Source organism: Schistocerca nitens, chromosome 1 (assembly GCF_023898315.1).
Source record: "Schistocerca nitens isolate TAMUIC-IGC-003100 chromosome 1, iqSchNite1.1, whole genome shotgun sequence".
Classification (NCBI taxonomy): domain Eukaryota; kingdom Metazoa; phylum Arthropoda; class Insecta; order Orthoptera; family Acrididae; genus Schistocerca; species Schistocerca nitens.
In genome coordinates, this window is record NC_064614.1 from 1026535314 (window position 1) to 1026560677 (window position 25364).

A 25364-nucleotide genomic window follows, 5' to 3' on the forward strand; every position below is an offset into this window, starting at 1 on the left:
AAACATCGTTGCCAGGCGACATAAACTCCTGTACAGAAAACTTTCTAAATGTGTTTCCTCTAAATTGTCGTTTCTTGAAAACGCCTTTACGTTTCGTCATCTTTTATAAACACAACAAAACACACGTAAACAAGCACTGCAAACGTAAGTAAAACAACTATTCGCAATCACACTTGAACAAAACTAACCGCGTGCTTGAAAGCGTGTAGTTTACAAACAGCAGAAGGAAAAGAACACCGACCGTTGCATTCCAAGGATAGCCAACACACTCTGGAGAAAAAAAAAAATCCCTAATGTGCGATGTAGGGGATATAAAGATCTGAAATATATCCAAAAATGTGGGTGACAGAAAAGTGGGCGTGGCACATAAACACACGTGGTAGGAAAATGCTCTTCAAATGCTCGAAAAAAAATTTTGTCATCAAAATTCTTTTCAGAGTACTTAAATAAAACCTTAATCCATCGAAATATGATGAAAACCGAATTTTTTCGTCGTCGTAACACTACAGTCAGCACGCAGCAGTTCTTCTTGATCGTGCGTTTGGAGTGAATAGCGCCCATATCGTTGGCCTGAGGTTTTACCTCAAGACTATATGTTTATCAGTGGGCTCTTTGGTTTTTCTGAATCTTAAGTGGGAGCCAGCGCATAGTTGTTGGGAGAGCCTGGAGAGAAGCTGGTGGACTGGCGGTGTTCGTTAGCAACACACAGAGGGTAGGGCTGGCTGGCACGTAGTGCGGCCGCATGTGTAAGGTCGGCCTTGGCAGAGCGTCGTGGGCAACGAGCGCACCTGGGCTGCAGTGGTGGCTTTAGAGCGATGAATTACTGTCGAAACACTACGCAGGAGTAGCAGTCGCATGGCTGAACTGGATTTCGGTTAGGGCAATGTGTGGCGTCTCATGGAATTGCTTGCAGTACTGAATCCGTGTGAGATTCTCTGCTGGTCGCTACCCACATTGATGAGCCACTTTGTTTGAAAGTTACTGGTTTGCAAGTTGTTCTTCAGTTCTCACCATTAATGATTACTGTTAAAGCTCCGTAGCCCACACTAACTGTGTTTTCCTATACCACATCTGCATAGATGTTATTTGATCTTACTTGGTTGTACCAGCATTCGTAGACCCCTCCAGCGTGTTAATTTCAACGGGACTCCCTAATTAATAGTTGTAAATTGTAATTCTGTGTCTTCTGCCCCTGAACTGGAACTGACCTGGAAGACAGCGTGTTCACCGTTTGAGGTTGGCCTAGTGCAACCTTACTATTGTCAAATTGTGAACATGAGTTTAAAATTTGAAAGGTTTAGTTTCCATTTGTAAGGAGGTTTCAGCGTAACTTTACAATTGCGAACTGTCCTTGAACTTTTGAAAAGTTTTTTAACTCATATCATAAGGCGCCTCAGGATACATATTTCTCTGTTTTAACCCACCGTTTAAAGGTGGCTTAATTTTTACGTTGTATGAACATCTATTTAAAGTTTTGGAAAGATTTTAATCCACCCTGTAAAGTTTGCTCACTTGAATTGTTGCCTTCGTAAGCATTGACTTAAACTAAACTTTAAAGTTTTCTTCTCTCCTCTTGTTAGTAGTTGTGTTAAAGTTAACCATAAGTCTTAGTCGCTTGGTTCACACTAGCCTGTTGTTCAGCAGAAGTAAGAGTATGATGTATTAATTACTGTTTGGTGTACTTAGATAAACTCAACTAGTCTGTGTAAAATTGCTGAAGTTATTCCATGTGTACCCTGGTGCCTAGGCCAATTAAAAGAACCAACTCGTGATCGCCATGTAATGCACTGTTCTTAAAATTGTGAGAAAATTTCCTTCCATCTAAGCAATGAGCAAATAGTTGATGAGCATCAGAATCTTGTTCTGCGGCAGGTTGAGTCACGCCAGATTAATATTGGAAATGGGCCGCACACTACCACATTTTGTTGAAGCCTAAGTAAATTTATGGATCTTGTGTGTACATATATTTTCAAGTATCCAAATTTTCTCAGTTTTACTACATTGAAAAATGTTTACTGTTTTCTGATTTCGCCAATTGATATTTTGCTTTAGTTAAAGTCTGTCTAAACATTGGTTCCAAGTCTCTGTTTTATGGTTCTGATTGCTGAACTTGTCTGTAAAACTGTATTTTGGTTAACTTTTTTATACATTCTACCAGCAGCTTGTGCACCGCTTACCTTCCATACGACTTCTTGTACTGCTGCCAGATCGCATGTCCAGTCCTGTGAGGAGTGCCTCGGTTGGCTTTTCCCACTGCTTAGGTGGCTGCGGCGTCTTCATCTCACGTGCAGCTATGACGCAGTCGGCAACGACATTCTTGACTGCTATCAGATCAGCCTTTCTTTGGGCCTGAATTTCGATCGTGGCATCCGAGTCAACAGAGCTCACACCGAAATCGAAATGACAGCTATTCATCAAGGCGTCATGCACCTCACTCCACCCCTTGCCTCTGCACCATAAATAGATGCAATCATTGCGTTTATTTATTTTTGCACATTATCCGGGAAGATAAAACGAATTCTCCGAAAACGCCAAGCGAAGACCAGCTAAAACACGGGAACTGCTAGATAGTGACAAAGACGATCTCGGACTAAGAATATTCTGGGTCTATCAGATACCCTTCCAGTGTGGAAGCTCAGACGCTGCGTATAGTCTAAGACCATTGGCGATAACACCATTGACACACGTTATTGCAGCAGCAACACATTTGGGTGGTCAAGGATCATTGCCTACCGGAATTACATGGAACGGATTACGACCCTACTAGCGTAATGACACAGACGTCAAATTTCTTGGACGGTGATCGAGCGAGGTGGCGCAGTGGTTAGCACACTGGACTCGCATTCGGGAGGACGACGGTTCAATCCTTCATCCGGCCATCCTGATTTAGGTTTTCCATGATTTCCCTAAATCGCTCCAGGCAAATGCCGGGATGGTTCCTTTGAAAGGGCACGGCCGACTTCCATCCCTGTTCTTCCCCACTCCGATGAGACCGATGACCTCGCAGTTTGGTATCTTCCCCCAAACAACCCAACCCTCTTGGACGGTGTCATTAAATAATCGAGTAAGGGAACCGTTGAGCAGTCGTGGTAGTGGCTACATCTTTAGTAAGGAACTGGATCCCGCAATGAGTGTGATTAAGAAGAGGAAAGACATATCCCGTAACGAGCTGGTTGCAGGGGCTACGTACTTGGCTACGAATCGACGGCGCAGTAGTGCGTCGGCTGGAGGAATGTGGAGGAGATGCTATCTACTGACAGCGGACAGACCGGCAGGGCGGAGGGAGTGGGGGAAGAGATGAAAGCCCATACCAACCTCTGAGCAGTCTGCAACCACCAAATCGCAATTCGCACATACAAGACATGCCACAGTACCCTTATGGGGCATAACAACCTTTGGACATTAACAAACAGCAGAACGACTCTACTCAACCAAAAGACGATTCTTACGTAGCATCTCCAGACGGCCGAGGCTAACACCCAGTGACGACGTACTGAATATGACACACTGGTGTGGAGTCACTGCAGATCAGACTGACCAAACTTAGAGCAAACTACGGAAGACACATACTTACGAAACGTCCACACATTGAAGACGTCCTGACAACGAGACCACGAACAGACAGATGACCCACATTCAGAGATATACAATCAGCGAACACAGTAGCCCACAGCACCAGCAAAGAATAACCGGACCTTGCCCCAGTATGGAACTCTCCGCCGGCCGGAGTGGCCGAGCGGTTCTAGGCGCTACAGTCTGGAACCGCGCGACCGCTACGGTCGCAGGTTCGAATGCTGCCTCGGGTATGGATGTGTGTGACGTCCTTAGGTTAGTTAGGTTTAAGTAGTTCTAAGTTCTAGGGGACTGATGACCTCAGAAGTTAAGTCCCATAGTGCTCAGAGCCATTTTTGTTTTAACTCTCTATCCGAGAGATCCCGCTCCCCCCCCCCCCCCCCCCCCACCCCGGCCACTTGGACCAAAATCAAAACAACTAACCACACAACACACACACACACACACACACACACACACACACACAACGCACATATTAGAGTTTAATTAGCCATAAAAACTAGCGTAGATTAAAAGTTTGTAACTGCCCACTACTGTTGTCTCCATATGGTGAGCGCGGCTCTACCCGTCGAAGGTTCTAGTCCTCCCTCGGGCATTGGTGTGTGTGTGTGTTGTCCTTAGTGTAAGTCAGTTGAAGTTAGATAAAGTAGCGGGTAAGCTTAGGGACCGATGACCTCAGCAGTTTGGTCCCGTACGACCTTACCACAAATTTCCAAATTTTTCCATATAGTGACAGGTGGGCGTGGCGGAGAATCGAGGGTCGCTGGGACAGGCAACAAATTGTCAATTGTACTCCAAATTCAAATGTAAATTATGCTAAAATTATCCCCGTCTCCCACCAATAGTTGACCACTATTAGGTAGCATAATATCGTAAAACGGCACAAAAAGAGCAAGAAATATATCTCCTGTCACGGGCACGCCAACGATACTACTACTATAACTTCATTAGTCTTTAATTTGTACAACTACTCCCGAACCCCATGTACCCGAGTTACTGCTTAGTTTTAGTACTTTGCTCCATTTGCTAACTGGTTTAAGCAGTAGCCTAATAGAAAGGGACCAACACAGACACATTCAAAACAAATGTAACACCACACACTTACATCAAAACACGTAAATCGGGCACCTCCAAACATTTGGCACTAATTTTATTGATTCAGTGACGTCGCTAAATTATTTGCAGCAAACCGATATAGTAAGTATCCATTTCAACTTCAAATTCATAACGATGGAAACCTGAGGTCTCCAAATTTTATTAATTCATCAACATTCTACCGCTTTACTAATTTTATAATTTACGCATGTATTGTAGTGTCTTTTCAATATCATGTTCAAAGCTAGTTTCATTTTTGTTTTGTCAGAATTTATTAATTGCACTTATGCATAAAATATGAATGATCATCATTTAACAGTTCCAGTTTCCCGGGTAATGAGCCTCTTCCACTTCGTCCTGTCCACACCTGTTCACGGAGAAAATCATCCATTGTCCATTCTCTGGTCACTAGATTAGCCTCAGTCAAGTCTATCACAGCGGGTTCGAGGTCTTCCTATGAAATATGAATAAGTAAAGAAAAAAGTTGTACGGCAAAAGGCGGAGAAGCGCAATCCAAGCCCTCAAGCAGCTCTCCCGTCCCCATCAGGGAAGGGGGAAAAAGAAGACTGATCAATCAGCTCATCAGCGGACCTGCTGATAACAACGTGATCACCTGCCACAGTATTGCAAAAAAAGTTCAAAAGTGTGTGAAATCTTATGGGACTTAACTGCTAAGGTCATCAGTCCCTAAGGTTACACACTACTTAACCTAAATTATCCTAAGGACGAACACACACACCCATGCCCGAGGGAGAACTCGAACACCTCCGCCGGGACCAGCCACACAGTCCATGACTGCAGCGCCTTAGATCGCCTTTTTTTTATCGTTGTGTTTGGTCGTTGCGGACGCTATATGACATCCGTTCAAGTTCGTTTGTTGATCCTTCCACTCAGTTTTTTTTTTTTATTACAGAGGCCAACCGGCTCTCTGGCCGAACACGCTGAGGTACCGTGCCGGCCAGTTAGACCGCTCGGCTAATCCCGCGCGGCGCAGTATTGCCCCCGCTCGACAATGACATCCGACCGTTCACCTGTGAACTATTTCGTTATAACGAAATTAGAATGTAGGAACAGACATCATCAACGGCAGGCATAAGGGAATAAATAGTGCTGGAAAACTATTCGAACTCAAACATCATAAAAATAACATAATAAAATAAATAATGTCGTATAAACTCAGCCACAGTTTAAGCAATAGATGTATGCAACCTGAACTGAATAACGCCGGAAACGAAGGCGTTAATAAACATAATAAAAGAGCATAGTAAAAATGTGTAATGTTGTACAAACGCGTTTACAATTTAAGAATTAGATGCATGTGTAACATAGTCTTACATCTCAGAACGACTAATGAAACGTGCGACGAGGTGGCACTTAAGTATTGGAAGTAAGACATTAAATACTGAATACATTCTCATAGGATTTTTCGAGCTGAAAAAACGCTCGACAATGTAAAATTGTGCAATGTATTTTAAACACTCAGGAAAACGCAAACTGTACACTATGTACAAACAAGACCCAAGAGGGAACAACAAGAATGGAAGGCCAAGAAGAAGTGTTCGGGTTAAAATGGATGTAAGATAGGGATGTAGTCTTTCGCCGATACTGTGCAACCTATACGTAGGTACTATATGAGAATGGTTAAAAAATGGTTCAAATGGCTCTGAGCACTATGGGACTTAACATCTGTGGTCATCAGTCCCCTAGAACTTAGAACTACTTAAACCTAACTAACCTAAGGACATCACACACATCCATGCCCGAGGCAGGATTCGAACCTGCGACCGTAGCGGTCTTGCGGTTCCAGACTGCAGCGCCTTTAACCGCACGGCCACTTCGGCCGGCCAGAATGGTTAAAGAATGAGATTAAAACTGAAGGTGAAATATTATCTATGAGAAGATTCGCAGATCATGTTACTATTTTCAATGAACGTGAAGATAATTGCAAGCCCTTTTGAATGGTCTGAACAGGCTAATGAGTACGGAATACGGAGTGATTTCAAAACGCATCACCCATGCTTAAATACGAGTATAGTCCGACGTGTCACAAGAGTAAACCGACCAAAACACGTCACCCACTCTCACATACAGTCCGTCGTGTCTTAAGAATAAACGGAAGAAAGACGAAAGTAATGAGGATTAGAAGATATGAGATTAGGAACTTGAAGTACACGAAATGAAGGAATTATGCTACCTTGGAAGCAGAACAACACATGGCGGACGAAGCAAGGAATAAGCCTTAATTTGAGAAAGAAATTTCTGAGATTATACGTTTGAGCACAGCGTTGTATGGAAGTGAATCATGATTTGTGGGAACATCGGAAAAGCAGACTCGAAGCATTTGAGATGTGGTGCTACAGAATTATGTTGAACATTAGGTGGACTGATGCGGGATGATGTGGTTCTTCACAGAATCGGCAAGGAAAGGAATATATGGAAAACATTAACAAAAGAGGAACAGGATGATAGAACATGTGTTTTAGACATCCATTGTACTAGAGGGAGCTGTAGGATGTAAAAAGTATAGTGGAAGACAGGATTTGGAATAGACGCAAATAAATAATTGAGGAGGAACAGTGTAAGTGCTACTCTGAGACGAAGAGGTTGGCACAGTAGAGGAATTCTCGGCGGGCAGCATCAAACCAGTCGGGAGACGATAAAAAAATAACAATAAAGTGGTAAGACACCTGCCCAAAACATGACTGACCCACATCGCTGCTGAAACGGTGGAAACGCATATCGATGCCTCCACCTTCTCCCACGGCTCTCACCTGCAGTCGCTGAAGAGTGCAAGATGTGATGATCCAGATTCCATTCCCTGTGTTCCCTTGCCCACCTCCTTTGAGAACCACGGCACTGGGTGTTTTTGCTGCTGTTGATGGACTCCTGGAGTCCAGACTGATCGTGTACAAACCGTTTCGTATTGTCTAGGTCGACACTGCCATCCAAGTTTCCTCCAAATCAGTAGCGTCCAGTTTTGTTTCATTTTCCTTTGGGTATATGCGGGCCCTGATTTGTAGGTCGCTGATGGCGTTCACCGTGTGTGACTACTACGAGGCAGATCATCAGTGTTTTGTGTCTCACAATAGCGGCTGAGTATTCGTATAGCGTCACTGTGCATAGACCGATTGGAGGATAACTTTATGTACTGACAAACCGTCTTGCCGTAAAGTGCATTGTCTGTGAGCAGACGTTGTCAGTTCATTTGTTTAATCACCTGCAAATTATTGTCCGTATCCTATAATTATTGACCCTCTTGAACGTGATGTTACGTCGCATGAAACTAATCTTCCTGCAAACTCTCTAAGAAACGATCACAGTGTTTCCTCGCAAGATGACATTCGTGACGTGCTGACAGAGTGAACACTTACGCAAGCTGCAGTGTCCGGTTCACGATTGGAAACACAGCACACCCCACTGGACTGCGCTGAGAATGGAGAAGTAATTACTTGTACCCCCTTTACACAGATAGCGATTTCCTGTGATCAAAAGAGTGATGAAAAGGAAGTTTCCGATATTGAAACAACCACACGGGCGCACACACACACACACACACACACACACACACACACACACACACACACACACACACACACACATACTGTACACCAAACTATGCAAAACAAGATGGATCTGCAACGTATTGACGCATGGTGCAGGGAATGGCAATTGAATCTCAATGTAGACAAGTGTAATGTGCTGCGAATTCATAGAAAGAAAGATCACTTATCATTTAGCTACAATACAGCAGGTCAGCAACTGGAAGCAGTGAATTCCATAAATTATCTGGGAGTAGGCATTAGGATTGATTTAAAATGGAGTGACCATATAAAATTATTCGTCGGTAAAGCAGATGCCAGACTGAGATTCATTGGAAGAATCCTAAGGAAATGCAATCCAAAAACAAAGGAAGTAGGCTACTGTACACTTGTTCGCCCACTGCTTAAATACTGCTCACCGGCGTGGGATCCATACCAGATAGGGTTGATAGAAGAGATAGAGAAGATCCAACAGAGAGCAGCGTGCTTCGTTACAGGATCATTTAGTAATCACGCAAGCGTTACGGAGATGATAGATAAACTCCAGTAGAAGACACTGCAAGAGAGACCCTCAGTAGCTCGGTACGGGCTTTTGTTGAAGTTTCGAGAACATACCTTCACCGAGGAGACAAGCAGTATATTGCTCCCTCTAGCGAAGAGACCATGAGGATAAAATCAGTGAAATTAGAGCCCACGAAGAGGCATACCGACAATTTTTCTTTCCACGAACAATACGAGACTGGAACAGAAGGGAGAACCGATAGAGGTACTCAAAGTACCCTCCGCCACACACCGTCAGGTTGCTTTCGAAGTATGGATGTAGATGCAGACGTAGATGTAGTGTCAACTGTTCATGAGATAGGGTATTCAAAATACCGTAGCTCAAACCATTTCGCTACGCTTATTGAAACCAATCGCCCTAAGTTCTCTGAAGCATATTTAAACTATACCACAGGTTTAAACGTGCGACGCCGGTTTCAAATAGAAACAATATTGTTACTCTTTGTTCAAAGAAAACCGAAATGTTATCCTACCTAAATCTTTTTTCTATGCTTTTTTCATTTTGGCATCTGAGCAGGACTTACACGTACTTCGCCATACATGTAAGGTTCAACACACTGAGGAGCAACGTAGACATTGGATTTAGTATCTTACACGTCGTCATAAACATAAAATTATAGTAGAATCATATAAGCTGAACGGCGCGTCCAACAAAAGGCATAAAAACGGCGATATACTCTTAAGTCTTTCAAGCAGCGGAGTACGGTAGCAAATGTCGGCAAAAGTAACTGATGCTGACCGGACAGCGTAGGAGGCCTGGCGTTGTATCTGCTCTTGCAGCCAAAAGGGAAATGATTGACATCATCCTCTTTACCACTGTCGCGTAACGGGTACGCGAAAGAACTTGCCCCCCTTCTAACAGCCGTGTACCACAAGTCTCTAGAGGAACGGAAGGTTCCAAATGATTGGAAAAGAGCACAGGTAGTCCCAGTTTTCAAGAAGGGTCGTCGAGCAGATGTGCAAAACTATAGACCTATATCTCTGACGTCGATCTGTTGTAGAATTTTAGAACATGTTTTTTGCTCGCGTATCATGTCGTTTTTGGAAACCCAGAATCTACTCTGTAGGAATCAACATGGATTCCGGAAACAGCGATCGTGTGAGACCCAACTCGCTTTATTTGTTCATGAAACCCAGGAAATATTAGATACAGGCTCCCAGGTAGATGCTATTTTCCTTCACTTCCGGAAGGCGTTCGATACAGTTCCGCACTGTCGCCTGATAAACAAAGTAAGAGCCTACGGAATATCAGACCAGCTGTGTGGCTGGATTGAAGAGTTTTTAGCAAACAGAACACAGCATGTTGTTATCAATGGAGAGACGTCTACAGACGTTAAGGTAACCTCTGGCGTGCCACAGGGGAGTGTTATGGGACCAGTGCTTTTCACAATATATATAAATGACCTAGTAGATAGTGTCGGAAGTTCCATGCGGATGATGCTGTAGTATACAGAGAAGTTGCAGCATTAGAAAAATTGTAGCGAAATGCAGGAAGATCTGCAGCGGATAGGCACTTGGTGCATGGAGTGGCAACTGACCCTTAACATAGACAAATGTAATGTATTGCGAATACATAGAAGGATCATTTATTGTATGATTATATGATAGCGGAACATACACTGGTAGCAGTTACTTCTGTAAAATACCTGGGAGTATGCGTTCGGAGCGATTTGAAGTGGAATGATCATATAAAATTAATTGTTGGTAAGGCGGGTACCAGGTTGAGATTCATTGGGAGAGTCCTTAGAAAATGTAGTCCATCAACAAAGGAGGTGGCTTACAAAACACTCGTTCGACCTATACTTGAGTATTGCTCATCAGTGTGGGATCCGTACCAGGTCGGGTTGACGGAGGAGATAGAGAAGATCCAAAGAAGAGCGGCGCATTTCGTCACAGGGCTATTTGGTAAGCGTGATAGCGTTATGGAGATGTTTAGCAAACTCAAGTGGCAGACTCTGCAAGAGAGGCGCTCTGCATCGCGGTGTAGCTTGCTGTCCAGGTTTCGAGAGGGTGCATTTCTGGATGAGGTATCGAATATATTGCTTCCCCCTACTTATACCTCCCGAGGAGATCACGAATGTACAATTAGAGAGATTCGAGCGCGCACGGAGGCTTTCAGACAGTCGTTCTTCCCGCGAACCATACGCGACTGGAACATAAACGGGAGGTAATGAGAGTGGCACGTAAAGTGCCCTCCGCCACACACCGTTGGGTGACTTGCGGAGTTTAAATGTAGATGTAGATATAGGTGTATGTGACCAGCCCAGTAGATGTGAATCCTTCATGTAACGGCTGCGGTTGAATGTCGGGCGCCTTTTGCTATCCGTGCGTCTTCTGGAGAATTGACTGTAAGAACCTCCTTATTCTTTAACAGTCCGCTAAATTCTCAGAATCCCCTCGCAACACACCATGCTTCGCATGTCTTCCTCTCCTGTTGCCCCACTTCCATACGATGCTATGGTCCAGAAGCACTTTCTGAGAAACAGTAAACGAATATTAATATTTTATTTCTCCCTGCGCTTGCAGTGTTCGATACACAAGATCCAGTTCAAATAGGTATATGGAATGGACGTAAGTCCCCGAATGTTGTCAGATTTCTCCGGTCAAAAGAATATTCTTAGCGTTCGCTCTGCCACTCAGCTTCTCGAATTACAGCTCTGCTCTCTCTCCAAGCTTGTCACCAATCACTCATGTCTAATCTACAGCATGGCACTTAACTAGAACAATGCGCATTTCTCCTAAGCTCACTTTTCCTTTCAGTATAACATTTTGATTCTACATACACGTGATCATTTGTTCAAAATCTTGTATCTTCAAAAGTTCTTGACCGATTGCTTTGAAATTTTGACACAATATTGCAGTCGAATACTCACGTGTTTTATATACCTACTGGAAAGTCATCTGATACATATGTAATAAAAGGGGAGTCGCTATAAAAATGTAAATGTTTGTATTTTCAGAATCGTGTATCTCCGAAAGTTCTTCGTCGATTGCTTTGTAACTTTGACACAACGTTCACTTCTAATACAGAGGTGTTTTTAGGCATGTAATTCTTTAATATACGATGTTTATTATATTTATATGTAACTTATTGAGATTTTTAACAGCATGTTCCCGTTGTTATATAGATATGATATCTGTTACTGTACGTTATCTGTCTTGAGCTGACTGCAATTTAATTAAAAAGAATTACATCAATTTTTTTTTTTTGAAGCATCTTCCGTGATTATTCTGCAAATCGGATCCATAGTTTTGTACATTTTTCATTTTTTTAGGTTAATAACAGCGATTTCTTTATAAAGTTGGTCTGCAAGTTACTTACGGTGTTTCTTTACGTATTCGGCTCCTTCCCTCCTTGCTAGCAGCGGTTGGCATCGAAAGGCTTCATTTCACATTTGTACTTGGCAGTTTTTGCCATTCTGCAGAATTTCCTGCACTGCATTATTTTCGCTTCACTTATAAACTGTTTCTCGTTCTGCACTGCCACAGCCTTTATGTCCGTTCGCTTGTTTTCGTTCGTGTTGTGAGTGTTGCCAACCTGTGAAATGAAACTATTGTATCTTTTGTGTGTGTGTGAGAGAGAGAGAGAGAGAGAAAGAGAGAGAGAGGGGGGGAGAGAGAGAGAGACAGAGAGAGAGAGAGAGAGAGTTAGTGCAATTGTCTTGTATGTAGGTAGAGAAGTGGGGATGGGTTCACATTTTTTTTGCACGGGGGGGGGGGGGAGGGGAAGGGGGGCAGGACGGGAATCTGGGAGGAGATGGTAGTGGCAAATGGAGCTTGTGGTTATATGTGTACATTTAATGTTACACCAAGTGCCAATCAGTTTAAAGAGTGTATGGTTTGCCATGTTGGTTTGATCATTTATGAGTTGTTTGATTTCTGTTATGGTTTTTCGGGTGTGGTAGTTGTCTTGTAAGATGGAGAGGTGTTTTTTGTTGTTGTTTATCCTTAAGATTTCCGTGTCTGTATCTCTGGCTGTAATTTTATGTTGCTGTTGGTGTAAGTGTTCTGCGAAAGTTGAGCGATTTGTCCTATACTTCCAAGCTCTTACATGTCCTTTGTACCTGGGTCAAATGTCCTCCTGGTTTGACATATGTATCCTCCATCACAGGTATTGTATTTCAATTTGTATATTCGTGATATCTCAGACAGATCAGTTTATCCCATTGTTTTTGGGAAGTATTTCTGAACGGAGTTGTTGGTTTGGTGTGCTATTTTTATGCCCTGTATTTCGAATACATTGGTTATTCTGTTTGTGTATTTGCAGTTGTATGTCATTGTGTACCATCTTTTACTTTCTGTTTCTTTCACACTTTGTGTTGTATCTATTCTTGTATTTTGTGTATTTAGTTGTGTGTGATTTTGTCCTTGTGTGGATGACAGCTGGGTGTTTGTTCTATCCTGTTTCTTGATTTTATTGTTCAGCTTTGTTACTCTCTTTGTATCCACTGTTTGTGGCTATTTGTATTATGGAATTCATTTCTTTTCTGTAATTGTCTGTATCTAATGGTACTGTGTTTAATCTGTGGAGCATGTATGTAAGTGTTGCCTGCTTTTGAGAACTGGGGTGTTCCGATGTCTCATTTATAATTGTAGCTGTTGTTGTCGGCTTTCGGTATATGTCAAATGTGTGTTGATTGTTTCTAATCTTTACCATGATGTCCAAGAAATTTAACTGTCTATTTTGCTCTTTCTCGACTGTAAAATGTGCCTTATCATGAATAGAATTTATGTCTGTATGTCACTGGTCAATTTTATTGTTTGGTTCATCTATCAGGCATAAGATGTCATCTATATATATCTAACCCAGTATAGGATGTTGTCCCTATTTGGCACTATTTTGTTGAATATAATCTATCCTACATGCTTCATAAATATGTCTGCTGTGGTTCCAGACACTGGGGACCACATTGGTAATCCTTCACTTTGCAGATAGAATTCATTATTGACATGAAATAGCTCTATAAGCCTGACTGTTTCTTTGATATATTAATGTGGGAGTGTACTATGTGTTTTAAGATTTTGTTCTGTAATGTTTATTGTTTCAGTTATTGGGATATTGGAATATGTATTCTCTACATCAAGTCAGAGGAGGGTGGCTGTGTCTGGAACTTGTATGTCTTTTACGTGCTGAATCAATTGAGTGTGATTCTTATAGTCCCATCCTCTTGTAAGTTGTAGTTTTCTGATAATATTTTCAACATATATCTTGCAAGTTGGCAAGTAGTGGGAGTGTTTCTTTAATTCACAATAGCTCTGCTGAGGAGAGCTTCCTTTTTAGCTGTGGTTAACATCGGAGGGAAGGTGCACTCGGATATGTTTGCAGCAGTTTTCTTTTTCCATTGTTTTCTATTGTATGTTGAATGTCTTTCAGAGAGTTCCTCAACTTCGTTTGGAATCTGTTAGCTGGATCTGATTATAGATTTATAATTTTATTTTTTGTAATGAACTCTTGTGTCTTACTGATGTATTGCTCTTTATCCATGAGAACCACTGTGTTTCCTTTATCTGCCCTTGTGATGATGGTGTTGTGTCCTTGTGGTTTCTTTCTAAGTTTTGTCAGTGTTATGGAATCTGTATTTTTTCGGTTTCCTCTGCTTGCTTTTTATGTTTTTGATTTCATTACTGACTAGCTCTCTCGTCACACCAATGTTACCTCACTAGTTTCGTTGCTGTTTTCCTGTGTCAGCTATGAGGTTTTCAATGTATTTTTCGTCGATAAGTGTGCTGACATTGTGTTTCAGACCTTTTTCGAGTAATTTTACTTCTTCTGTATGCAAAACAGTGTCATTGATGTTGACAAAGGCACTGTAATATCGAATGTTTCATTTTCTGTGACTCGTTGAATTTTTTATTCTCTGTTTCTCTCTTACTATACGAATGCTGAGCTTTTCGATGAAACCGTAGGGTGCTAGTTGGAAATTGCATCGCACTGGGGTTGGGATGACGATAGTATTGGGTGACAGATACTCCCCACTGTGACCTCAAATTGCCGAAGTGTTCGGAACTACTCAAAGAGAACATCAGTTACATATATTTGGCATTTGTTAGCAATGCAGAGGTGATTTCAAAACGGAAATACTTATGGAAGAGATTATTTTGATTTCATCTCGAAATGTTTAATTCATTTCATCAACCTCATTCCATCTAAATTCGTTGCCTTACCAATGCTAAAGTTTTTCAAGTTATTCCACGGTGATGTAGAGTCAGATGTATGGCCTACATTGCCATTTTTTTTATCTTACCCTATTTATTTGAACCTCGACTTTTAATTAAGCAAAAGCGAAGAGCAATCGTATCAGGAGACAAGTTAATGTGTGTGTAATTAAGCCCTTCCAATAGTCTCCAAGATGAAATGAAATTACAATTAGCGTTGCCTATTGAGTCAGATCTGACTACAGCTGCTACAATGTTTAAAATAACAATTGCACCTCGATAATTCTCATATGAAAGTTGTGATAGTCTGAGGGGATCACTAGTGTGAAACAACCAAGAGATAAGCTAAGGGTAAAATGCGCCAGCTGCGAGATATTACACAGAAATTCCTAGCCCACGCTTACCTAGGGTAAACCCTCCTAGATACTTTGGTTACTTGCTGTTTTACACTATCTGAAAATTGAGGAGCTCCTTCATTAGGCACTTTGTGCTGTTGTTTACAAAGCATCACCAGTAAGTACGCTGTAATCGTTGCGAGTAGACTATACTTTCCTTCTCTGGCTTTTTATATGTTGAATGACAGCTTTGCTGAAGAATTACACTTTTGAAACATTGCTATGACCATTTTTTACTCCTTGTTACACATTCTTATCACAACTGCTTCTCCTTTCATGTTATCAGAAGCAGGAATCGAACTTGCAATGCAACAATTCACTAGTTTAATCATCTTCGCGGCTTTTGAGTCCTATTCTTCGGTCATTGCAAAAAATTCCCTTGCACTGTTTGCTTTTATGATTTGAAAGTATATGTTATTCGCATCTTACGAAATTTGATTACAAAACACAAATGTTCACAGGTAGTGTCACGCTGTCTTTCCGTTTGTGTTATTACATACTAGATGTATTGCCAATGCAATCATTCATAAGGAAAACTGTTTTCAAGTATATAATTTTAAAATGAATGTTATTTATTCACAATGTTAATATTGTCTGGTGATGCTAGATAGAAAGCGTATCATTTTCGGTGAATGATTAGTTCGGTGAACAGTTATCAGTTAGCATAAAGATAGAGAAACAAAAATATCCATGAGTTTCTGAAGTCTGTGCATCTGGATATTATCCGTAAATGTTGCAGTCACGTATACGCTACTTCAGTGTAACTGTGGAAAGTGCGTATTATCCTCGTAATTTGTGAGAATTTGAGATATTTGGTTTTGTTTAAAAATACTTTTTTAACGTTATTAAGATGAGTTGAAATTTACTGCATAATTCAGTGCTTATTAAATAGCGCTTGTCCGCTAGTTTCTTGAAGACAGCAGATAAACATTTGAGATAAATTAATTAGCAGCAGTATAATCATTCACATTATCTAAAACAGTCTGACAACGCTCGGATGGTTTACCAACTTAACTTCCAATTATTCATTAGAGCTTCTGTTATTCTTTTGAATAGTAATTGGCATGTAATAATGGGATGTCGTACCACTATTTAAGTGAAATTTATTTGTACGAATTGAACAACGTATACGAATTTTGAATTCCCAGATTTGCACGATTGTATCCTCCTGCATAGAGTGCAGTCTCTTCACAAGGGCAACAGCATGCTCGTTCGCATTTATCGACACTGTCGTCTCGCTAAATGAGATTCGAACAGTTCTATCATCTCCAGCCATGAGATTCGTTCGTATTAAAGTGTATCTCGCTTTTAAGACCACCGCGAACTGTGTGTTGAGACTTTCATTTATATATGGTGTCCGTTTTAAATTACCCATATGAATATTGTGTTACACCTTTTCTTGTAAGGTTTTCGTATGAATGCCTGCTAAAAAAATACGGAGGGAGAACAATGACGCTAAGATGGAGTTTGTCGTTTGTGATGTTACAGGCAGATTGCCATTTCCGATGGTGACTACTTACTGCTTGTCCAAAAGTGCTCTGACGATGTTTACCGACGTCTTGAGAATGGAAATGAAGAAATGGTCCGTCACTGTCTGTGCTGTCGAACCGCTATTATATGAGTGAGTATATTACCATATCATATAAGTGTACACCTTGCGTGCGGCAAATGACACGGACTACCTAAAATATATGCAGAACGAGTAAATGTAACGAGTCGTGGTTTCCGCTACGTTATTGCGGACATTATGAAGAGTCTTCTGAAGTACGTAAGTAATTTTTAATTTTTATAGCTGCCGATTTATGACCTTTTTTTAACTAAGTACTTTTCTCTCTGGTGTTAGAGAGAGCGTACAAGTGCGGGATTTGATGAAATAGTAACAAGACAGCAGCGCCAAGAATGACTGTCTCTCGATCAGAAGAGATTGCTATTACGGCTGCCATATTAAGAGTAGTGATACCCACGTTAAAGATTCCACGCTGGCAATGCTGCCTGCTGAATTTCATTTAAACTTACCGCAGCCCAGGTCCTGTACTGCATATCAATGGAGTCCTCAGTGTTCATGTAGACGTGTTGTTTCGGTTTTTCCCACGGAAACTGCTAAATCTGGTGATCGTTCAATAAACTACCTATACGACCTATACTTGAGTATTGCTCATCAGTGTGGGATCCGTACCAGATCGGGTTGACGGAGGAGATAGAGAAGATCCAAAGAAGAGCGGCGCATTTCGTCACAGGGTTATTTGGTAAGCGTGATAGCGTTACGGAGATGTTTAGCAAACTCAAGTGGCAGACTCTGCAGGAGAGGCGCTCTGCATCGCGGTGTAGCTTGCTGTCCAGGTTTCGAGAGCGTGCATTTCTGGATGAGGTATCCAATATATTGCTTCCCCCTACTTATACCTCCCGAGGAGATCACGAATGTAAAATTAGAGAGATTCGAGCGCGCACGGAGGCTTTCCGGCAGTCGTTCTTCCCGCGAACCATACGCGACTGGAACAGGAAAGGGAGGTAATGACAGTGGCACATAAAGTGCCCTCCGCAACTCTCCATGCCTGTAACCTATGAAGCCTCTTCCTCTTTGAATAAGTACTTTCATCTTACATCCTTCTGAATCTTACTGTATTCATCTCTTGGTCTTCCTCTACAATTTTACCTCCCCCCCCCCCCCCTCCATACACAAACACACACACACTCCTTTGCAGTACTGAATTCGTGAGCCCACTATGTCTCAGAATGTATCCTATTAACCGATCCCTTCTTCAAGGCTGACACAAATCTTTTTTCTCCCCGGTTCTATTCAGTGTCTCCTCATTAGTTACGTGATCTACCCATCTAAACTTCAGAATTCTTCTGTAGCACCAAATTTCATTCTTCTGCAGCGCCACATTTCAAAAGCTTCTATTCTCTTCTTGTCTAAACTGTTTATCTTCCATGTATCACTTCCATACATTGGCACACTCCATACACATGCTTTAGAAAAGACGTCCTAACACTTAAATCGATATTCGCTGTTAACAAATTTCTGTTCCTCAGCAAGGCTTTTCTTGTCATTACTAGTCGACATTTTGTATCCTCTCTACTTCGGCCATCAGTTATTTTGGTGACCAAATAACGAAACTAGGTTATTGTTTCATGTGTCTTGTTTCCTAGTCTAATTCTACTACATTTCATTACCCTTGTTTTGCTTTTTTTATGGTTGTCTTACATTTTCCTTTCAAGACACTGTCCATTCCATTTAATACTATGCCACGACGTTTGCTGCCTCTGACAGTATTACAATGCCATCGGCAAACCTCAAAATTTTATTTCTTCTCCCTGAACTTTAATTCCTATTCCAAATTTTTCTTTGGCTTGCTTTACTACATGCTCAACGTACATATTTAATAACATTGGTGACAGACTTCAACCCTGTCTCACTCCCTTCTCAACCACTGCTTCCCTGTCATGCCCCTCGACTCTTATAACAGCCATCCGATTTCTGTAAAAGTTGTTAATAGCCTTTCGCTCCCTGCATCTTATACCTGATACTTCCAAATTTCAAAGTGTTCCACTCAACATTGTCAAAACTTTTTTCCAAGTCTACGAATATTATGAATGTAGGTTTGTCTTTCCTTGTCCTAACTTCTGAGGTAAGTGGTAGGGTCAGTTTGGCTCGCGTGTTCCTACATTTGTTCGAAATGTAAACTGATCTTCCCCGCGGTTTCCTTCCCCGAAGTGTCCTTATCTCTACTACAATAACTGCAGCAACACATCTGTTATAAACTGTAGAGTTCTACTAAAAAAAAACGGAGACCAGTTGCGCGATACTTGAAAATCCCGCATCACACGTTGACAGACCAAGGTCAATGTTTAATCAGTTCTTTGAGCCAATGCGGCCATCAAACTGACCGGTAGTGCATGTTGCCAAGACTTATTTGTCTTTGGTTTCTAAATGACGCAGCACTCCAATGGGTCATACAGACGACAAAGACAGTACAGCTATCGGAAGTGATCATGGCTGGCTGCACTCAACGCTGCTTTCCACTGACGTCACATTTCGTCAAGTTGTGTTACCTGAAAACTGCAGGTACCATACAACCTACAGAAAGCATCCCAACATGTCCCACATCTGCTCACTGGTGAATGTTTTTTGTTGTGCTGTAGGTCCACGCTGACAAAAACCTTATTTTGTTGAGATAGAGGTCTCTTACTGTCTGCGGACTGATTTTTTTATACGTGACTAGTTCAACGCGTATGCCAAACTGATATGCGTATTCACACATTCCGTGAAGTGTGAGAGAATTCTTTCTGAACGACAACCCTGAGCCAAAGTCCCCGTTACATCATGTCCCTGGTAGGATATGGCCTCACAGCACTGTTCGAGTTCGGTGGAAAAGGCTGTGGAGACTCCTTGAGGCAACCACTGAGGCGTGTTCATTTGCATTTCTTACGAAAAGACATTTACGTTTCGCCCAGATGGACATTCATTTCCGAATGGCGTCTTTTTCAGCAATGACGACGGCGAACAGGAAAACATTCCGTGAGGAAAATTTCAAAAATAGGCTAGCGCCTTGAGCCAAAGAATACGTTATGACGGCGAGCCTTAGGCGAGGTTTTAAAGGCTAGAATTAATTTAAAAACCAACCATTTGGTTGATACATGATGTACAAGAACTGTCACAGCAAGGAAAAGAGCAATGAGAGAACAGTGTACAAACCACTCGCTAGTTTAATATCTGTAAAACATTGAACTAATAAAGTGTGTTCCTTTTTCAACAAAATTATCAAGACGGCATCTGATTTTGATTTTTATAAATATAGTGTCACACAGATACCTAGAGGTGAACTGAAATTCTGTAACGTAAGATTTAAGGACTTAAATATTTTAAAACGATTGCCGAGTCTCTCACAGGGCATTCTTAGGATAAATAGTGCGCCTTTCCGTATTGTAAAAACCTCCAGAATCTCTAGCAGAAGGAGCAAATCATTTTTCGTTATTCATTAATGTCGAATTATGCAATATTTGAACGCAGACCGAGATGACACAATGATTAAGACACTGACTCATATTGGGAGGATACTAGATCAACCAGATTTAGCTTTTTTGCTGTTTCCCTAAATGCTGCGACAGTCCTTTCGTAAAGGACACAACGGATTTCCTTCCATAATCCAAGCTTGCAGTACATCTCTAATGATCTCGAACTCGACGAAATGTTAAACCTAATCTACATTCGTTCTAATACTTTAACCCTTGCAGATCTGTAGAGGATAAGCATATATTTTTTTGGCAGTGCTGTGAACTTTCTCAGAATGTGTGAAAGATTTGCTACTGTAACACTTCAGTAATATATGTTTTGCGAATCATTTTCTACTTACCGGTTTGCACAAGTAATTACTCCACAGGTCGAAAACTGGAGACAATCCTTCGTCCACCTACTCCTATGGATCAATACTTCTCTCATCTTACACTGAGGAAACTTATTAACCAGTTTCTAATAAAATGCTACTAAGCTACCAAAATAATTTTCCAACAGCTCTCTCTGATTGAGAGAGAGGCAGCTTCCCAACTTGCTACACTTATACAAAAAGCAGACTGATTATGACACTAGGAAAAACATTAGATGTTTGTTTCTAAGAACTGTCATATTGTATACCTCCCAGAAATGTTCCAGCTTCTTCTGAACGTGACGCGCTTCTTAACAAAACTTTGGTGAGGACTTTTGATATACAGGAGTATCATACGATCTAGAACGAAATATGACTGCACTCTCTTTATAAGAAATTTTGTAAATTTGTGGTAAGTTCCTATGGGACCAAACTGCTGAGGTCATCGGTCCCTAGGCTTACACACTACTTAATCTAACTTAAACTAACTTACTCTAAGGGCAACACACACACTCATGCCCTGGGGAGGACTCAAACATCCGGCGGAGCGAGCCGCGCGAACCGAGGCAAGACGCCTGAGACCACGCGGATACCCCGCGCGGCTCCTCATAAGAAATGCTATGTACAAACTAGAAAAAAATTCTGTTTAATTACAGTGGGGCCAGCTAAGGAGCTATGCGTTACACACTAACAAGCAGATTGCTGGTGAAGTATGCATAAATGTCAAACCGATATACCTGTCAGACACTTTCCTGTCCAAAATACATTCTAAAATGAACGACACAATAATAAAGAAACTGTAAACACTAATATCTTGAATTTCTGTATTCAGCCAGGTGATATTGCTCTTCTAGTTGAACAGTCCATTTCGAGAGAAGAAACTCCAGAACTACATTAACAGCGTTATCCACATTAAAGGAATACCATGTCAGTATGTATGTTTCAGAAAGATCGTCTTTACTAGTGTCCATAAATGTAACGAGATGTGATGATTGCACAATGAAGAATTATACAACCACCAACTGAATTCAAAGGCTGTCCAACTACGCATCTTACGGGGTCCACCGTGAGATGAGGAAGATAACGTGGTTGCCGACGAAAGAATAGTCCTCCTCCTTAGCAGAACATTTTCTCTCTTCTCTCTCTCTCTCCTTCTCTCTCTCTCTCTCACACACACACACACACATTCTCTCTCGACATTCATCTGTATTAAAGTAATCCGAATACTTGTAGGAAGACACGATACTACGAATGCCGAACAACGAATTAACAAATTAAATATAGCTATAAAACAAGGAAAACGTGAATGTAGGCACATTTTGCTGTTGTATGCACGTTTTGTCATTGACACATTTCGTTATACGTTCACATACTCAGCATGTCCTGATATGGTATAAAAGTTTCAAGCATAATTAGGTTCTCTTTGTTTTTGTTATTTTGCGTTCACTCCGTACATGTGTTATTTCTTTACGTTTTGGTTTCTTGCAGAACTGCTCTTACTGATGCAGAATACTTGCAGTCGGAATATGTTGAAAATACAGAGAAGACTCTCTCGGATGACAAAGAAAGCATTCGACAGGCAGCAAGAAAGAATTGTGAGGTAAGTTTCTAACACACAGTAATCTACGCTGTGTCACCTGATGTCTTCACGTTCACACAGCTGTTTATTCAAAAGTGACGAAATACCATGGGTGTGTAGACCTTCTTTTGCTATTGCTGCAGTCTTCAGTCTTTTTCACTAACGACTAATAAATTGAGTACAGAATTTTTTTTCCATTCGTCGTGTATTATGTTTATTTATTTATTTCATTCCATTATAGCTTGTGGCCCGTAATTTGAACACTTGCTGTATTTCTCTTTCACAAATTATGCAATATAAATTAATAATTTTACACTGCACAACATTACTTCCCATCACCATAACTACTTCAACTATTATTATTATTATTATTATTATTATTATTATTATTAGAATTTTCTTTAATTCATCAGTCTTCTGACTAGTTTGATGGGGCTCATCACTAATTCCTCTCCTGTGTCACCTTCATCATCTCACAGTAGCACTCGGGGGCGTCCTCAATTATTTGTTGGATGTATTCCAGTCTCTGCCTTCCTCTAGTTTTTACCCATGACAGTTCCTTCACTTAAAAGTTATTGCGTGACATCTGAATAGATGTCCCTTATTCCTTTAATTTTCAACATTCTTCTGTTGCACCACACCTCAAACACTTCGATTCTCTTCTTTTCCGGTTTTCCTTCAGTCCATGTTTCATTGCCATACAATGACGTGCTCTAAACGTTTCTCAGAAATTCCTTCCTCACATAAAAGCCTATATACTAGTAGACTTCTCTTGGCCAGAAGTACTTAACGCCAGTGCCAGTCTGCATTTTTGTCGCACTCGCTCCGCCCGTCAAGCGTTATGTTGCTGTCTAGGTACCGGAACTCTTTATACTTCGTGATCACCAGTCCTGATGTTAAGTTTCCCGTTGTTCTCATTTCTGCTACTTCTCATTACTTTTGTCATTCTCCGATTTACTCTCAATTCATATTATGTACTCACTGAACCGCTCATTCCATTCAGCAGATCCTGTAATTCTTCACTTTCACTCAGGTAGCAATGACATCAGCAAATCTTATCATTGATATCCATCCACTTTGAATTTTAATTCCAGTCCGGAACTTTCTTTTATTTCCAACATTGCTTTCTCTACAGTACAGATTGAACAGCAGCGGCAAGAGAATAAATCGCTGTCTTGCACCCTTCTTAAACCGAGCACTACGTTCTTTGTGTTCCACTCATTATTCTCTCTTGTCTCTTCTACATACATTACTGGCCATTAAAATTGCTACACCACGAAGATGACGTGCTACAGACGCGAAATTTAACCGACAGGAAGAAGATGCTGTGATATGCAAATGATTAGCTTTTCAGAGCATTCACACAAGGTTAGCTCCGGTGGTGACACCTACAACGTGCTGACATGAGGAAAGTTTCCATCCGATTTCTCATACACAAACAGCAGTTGACCGGCGTTGCCTGGTGAAATGTTGTTGTGAGGCCTCGTGTAAGGAGGAGAAATGCGTACCATCACGTTTCCGACTTTGATAAAGGTCGGACTGTAGCCTATCGCGATTGTAGTTTATCGTATCGCGACATTGCTATTCGCGTTGGTCGATATCCACTGACGTTTAGCAGAATATGGAATCGGTGGGTTCAGGAGAGTAATACGGAACGCCACGCTGGATCCCAACGTCCTCGTATGACTAGCAGTCGGGATGATAGCCATCTTATCCGCATGGCTGTAACGGATCGTGCAGCCACGTCTCGATCCATGACTCAACAGATAGGGACGTATGCAAGACAATAACCATCTCCACGAACAGTTCGACGACGTTTGCAGCAGCATGAACTATCAGCTCGGAGACCATGGCTGCTGTTACCCTTGACGCTACATCACAGACAGGAGCGCCTGCGATGTTGTACCCAACGACGCACCTGGGTGCACGAATGGCAAAACGTCATTTTTTCGGATGAATCCAGTTCTGTTTTCAGCATCATGATGGTCGCATCCGTGTTTGGCGACATCGCGGTGAACGCACATTGAAAGCGTGTATTCGTCATCGTCATACTGGCGTATCACCCGGCGTGATGGTATGGGGTCTCATTGGTTACACTTCTCGGTCACCTCTTGTTCGCATTGACGGCACTTTGAACAGTGGACATTAAATTTCACATGTGTTACAACCCGTGGCTCTACCCTTCATTCGATCCCTGCGAAACCCTAAATTTCAGCAGGATAATACACGACCGCATGTTGCAGGTCCTGTACGGGCCTTTCTGGATAGAGAAAATGTTCGAATGCTGCCCTGGCCAGCACATTCTCCAGATCTCTCACCAATTGAAAACGTCTGGTCAATGGTAGCCGAGCAACTGGCTCGTCGCAATACGCCAGTCACTACTCTTGATGATTGAAGCTGCATGTGCAGCTGTACCTGTACACGCCATCTAAGCTCTGACTCAATGCCCAGGCGCATCAAGGCCGCTATTACGGCCAGATGTGGTTGTTCTGGGTACTGATTTCTCAGGATCTATGCACCCAAATTGCGTGAAAATGTAATCACGTGTCAGTTGTAGTATAATATATTTGTCCAATGAATACCCGTTTACCATCTGCATTTCTTCTTGGTGTAGCAATTTTAATGGCCAGTAGTGTATTATACATTACCCGTCTTTCTCTACAGTTCACCCCTATTTTTCCCATAATTTCGAGCATCTTGCACCAACTGACATTGTCGAACACTTTCACCGAAAGACACATCCTATGAAAGTGTCTTGAATTTTCTTGTCTTGTTTCCATTATTAAACCCAGCATCAGAACTGCCTCTATGTTACCTTTACCATTCCTAAAGCCAAACTGATCGTCTTCTAACACATCATCAATTTTTTTCCATTCTATTGTGTATTCTTCTTGTCAGGAACTCGGATGCGTGCATTAATTTAGAAAAAGGGAACTACTTCTACTATGAGTAAAAGCAACACCTACTACTATCATAATAAATCTGACACATTCCACAATCCATCGCTCCCCAGTCCACCGGCACGCCCTGCCAGTTCCTTGGGCGCTGTAGAGGGCGTTTTGGTTCCATGTGCCTCTTCCATTGTTTGATGTGTCCCTGATTG

At 41.6% G+C, this 25364-nt stretch overlaps 1 protein-coding gene across 1 annotated transcript in view; it reads left to right on the forward strand.

Annotated features, from left to right (window-relative positions):
- Positions 1-25364, forward strand: part of LOC126196528 (estradiol 17-beta-dehydrogenase 2-like) — a 115100-nt gene that overhangs the window by 45174 nt on the left and 44562 nt on the right. The window contains exons 3-4 of the mRNA XM_049934572.1: positions 16808-16940; positions 22171-22282. Coding sequence (XP_049790529.1) covers positions 16808-16940; positions 22171-22282 — 245 coding nt within the window. The remainder of the gene's footprint in view (positions 1-16807; positions 16941-22170; positions 22283-25364) is intronic.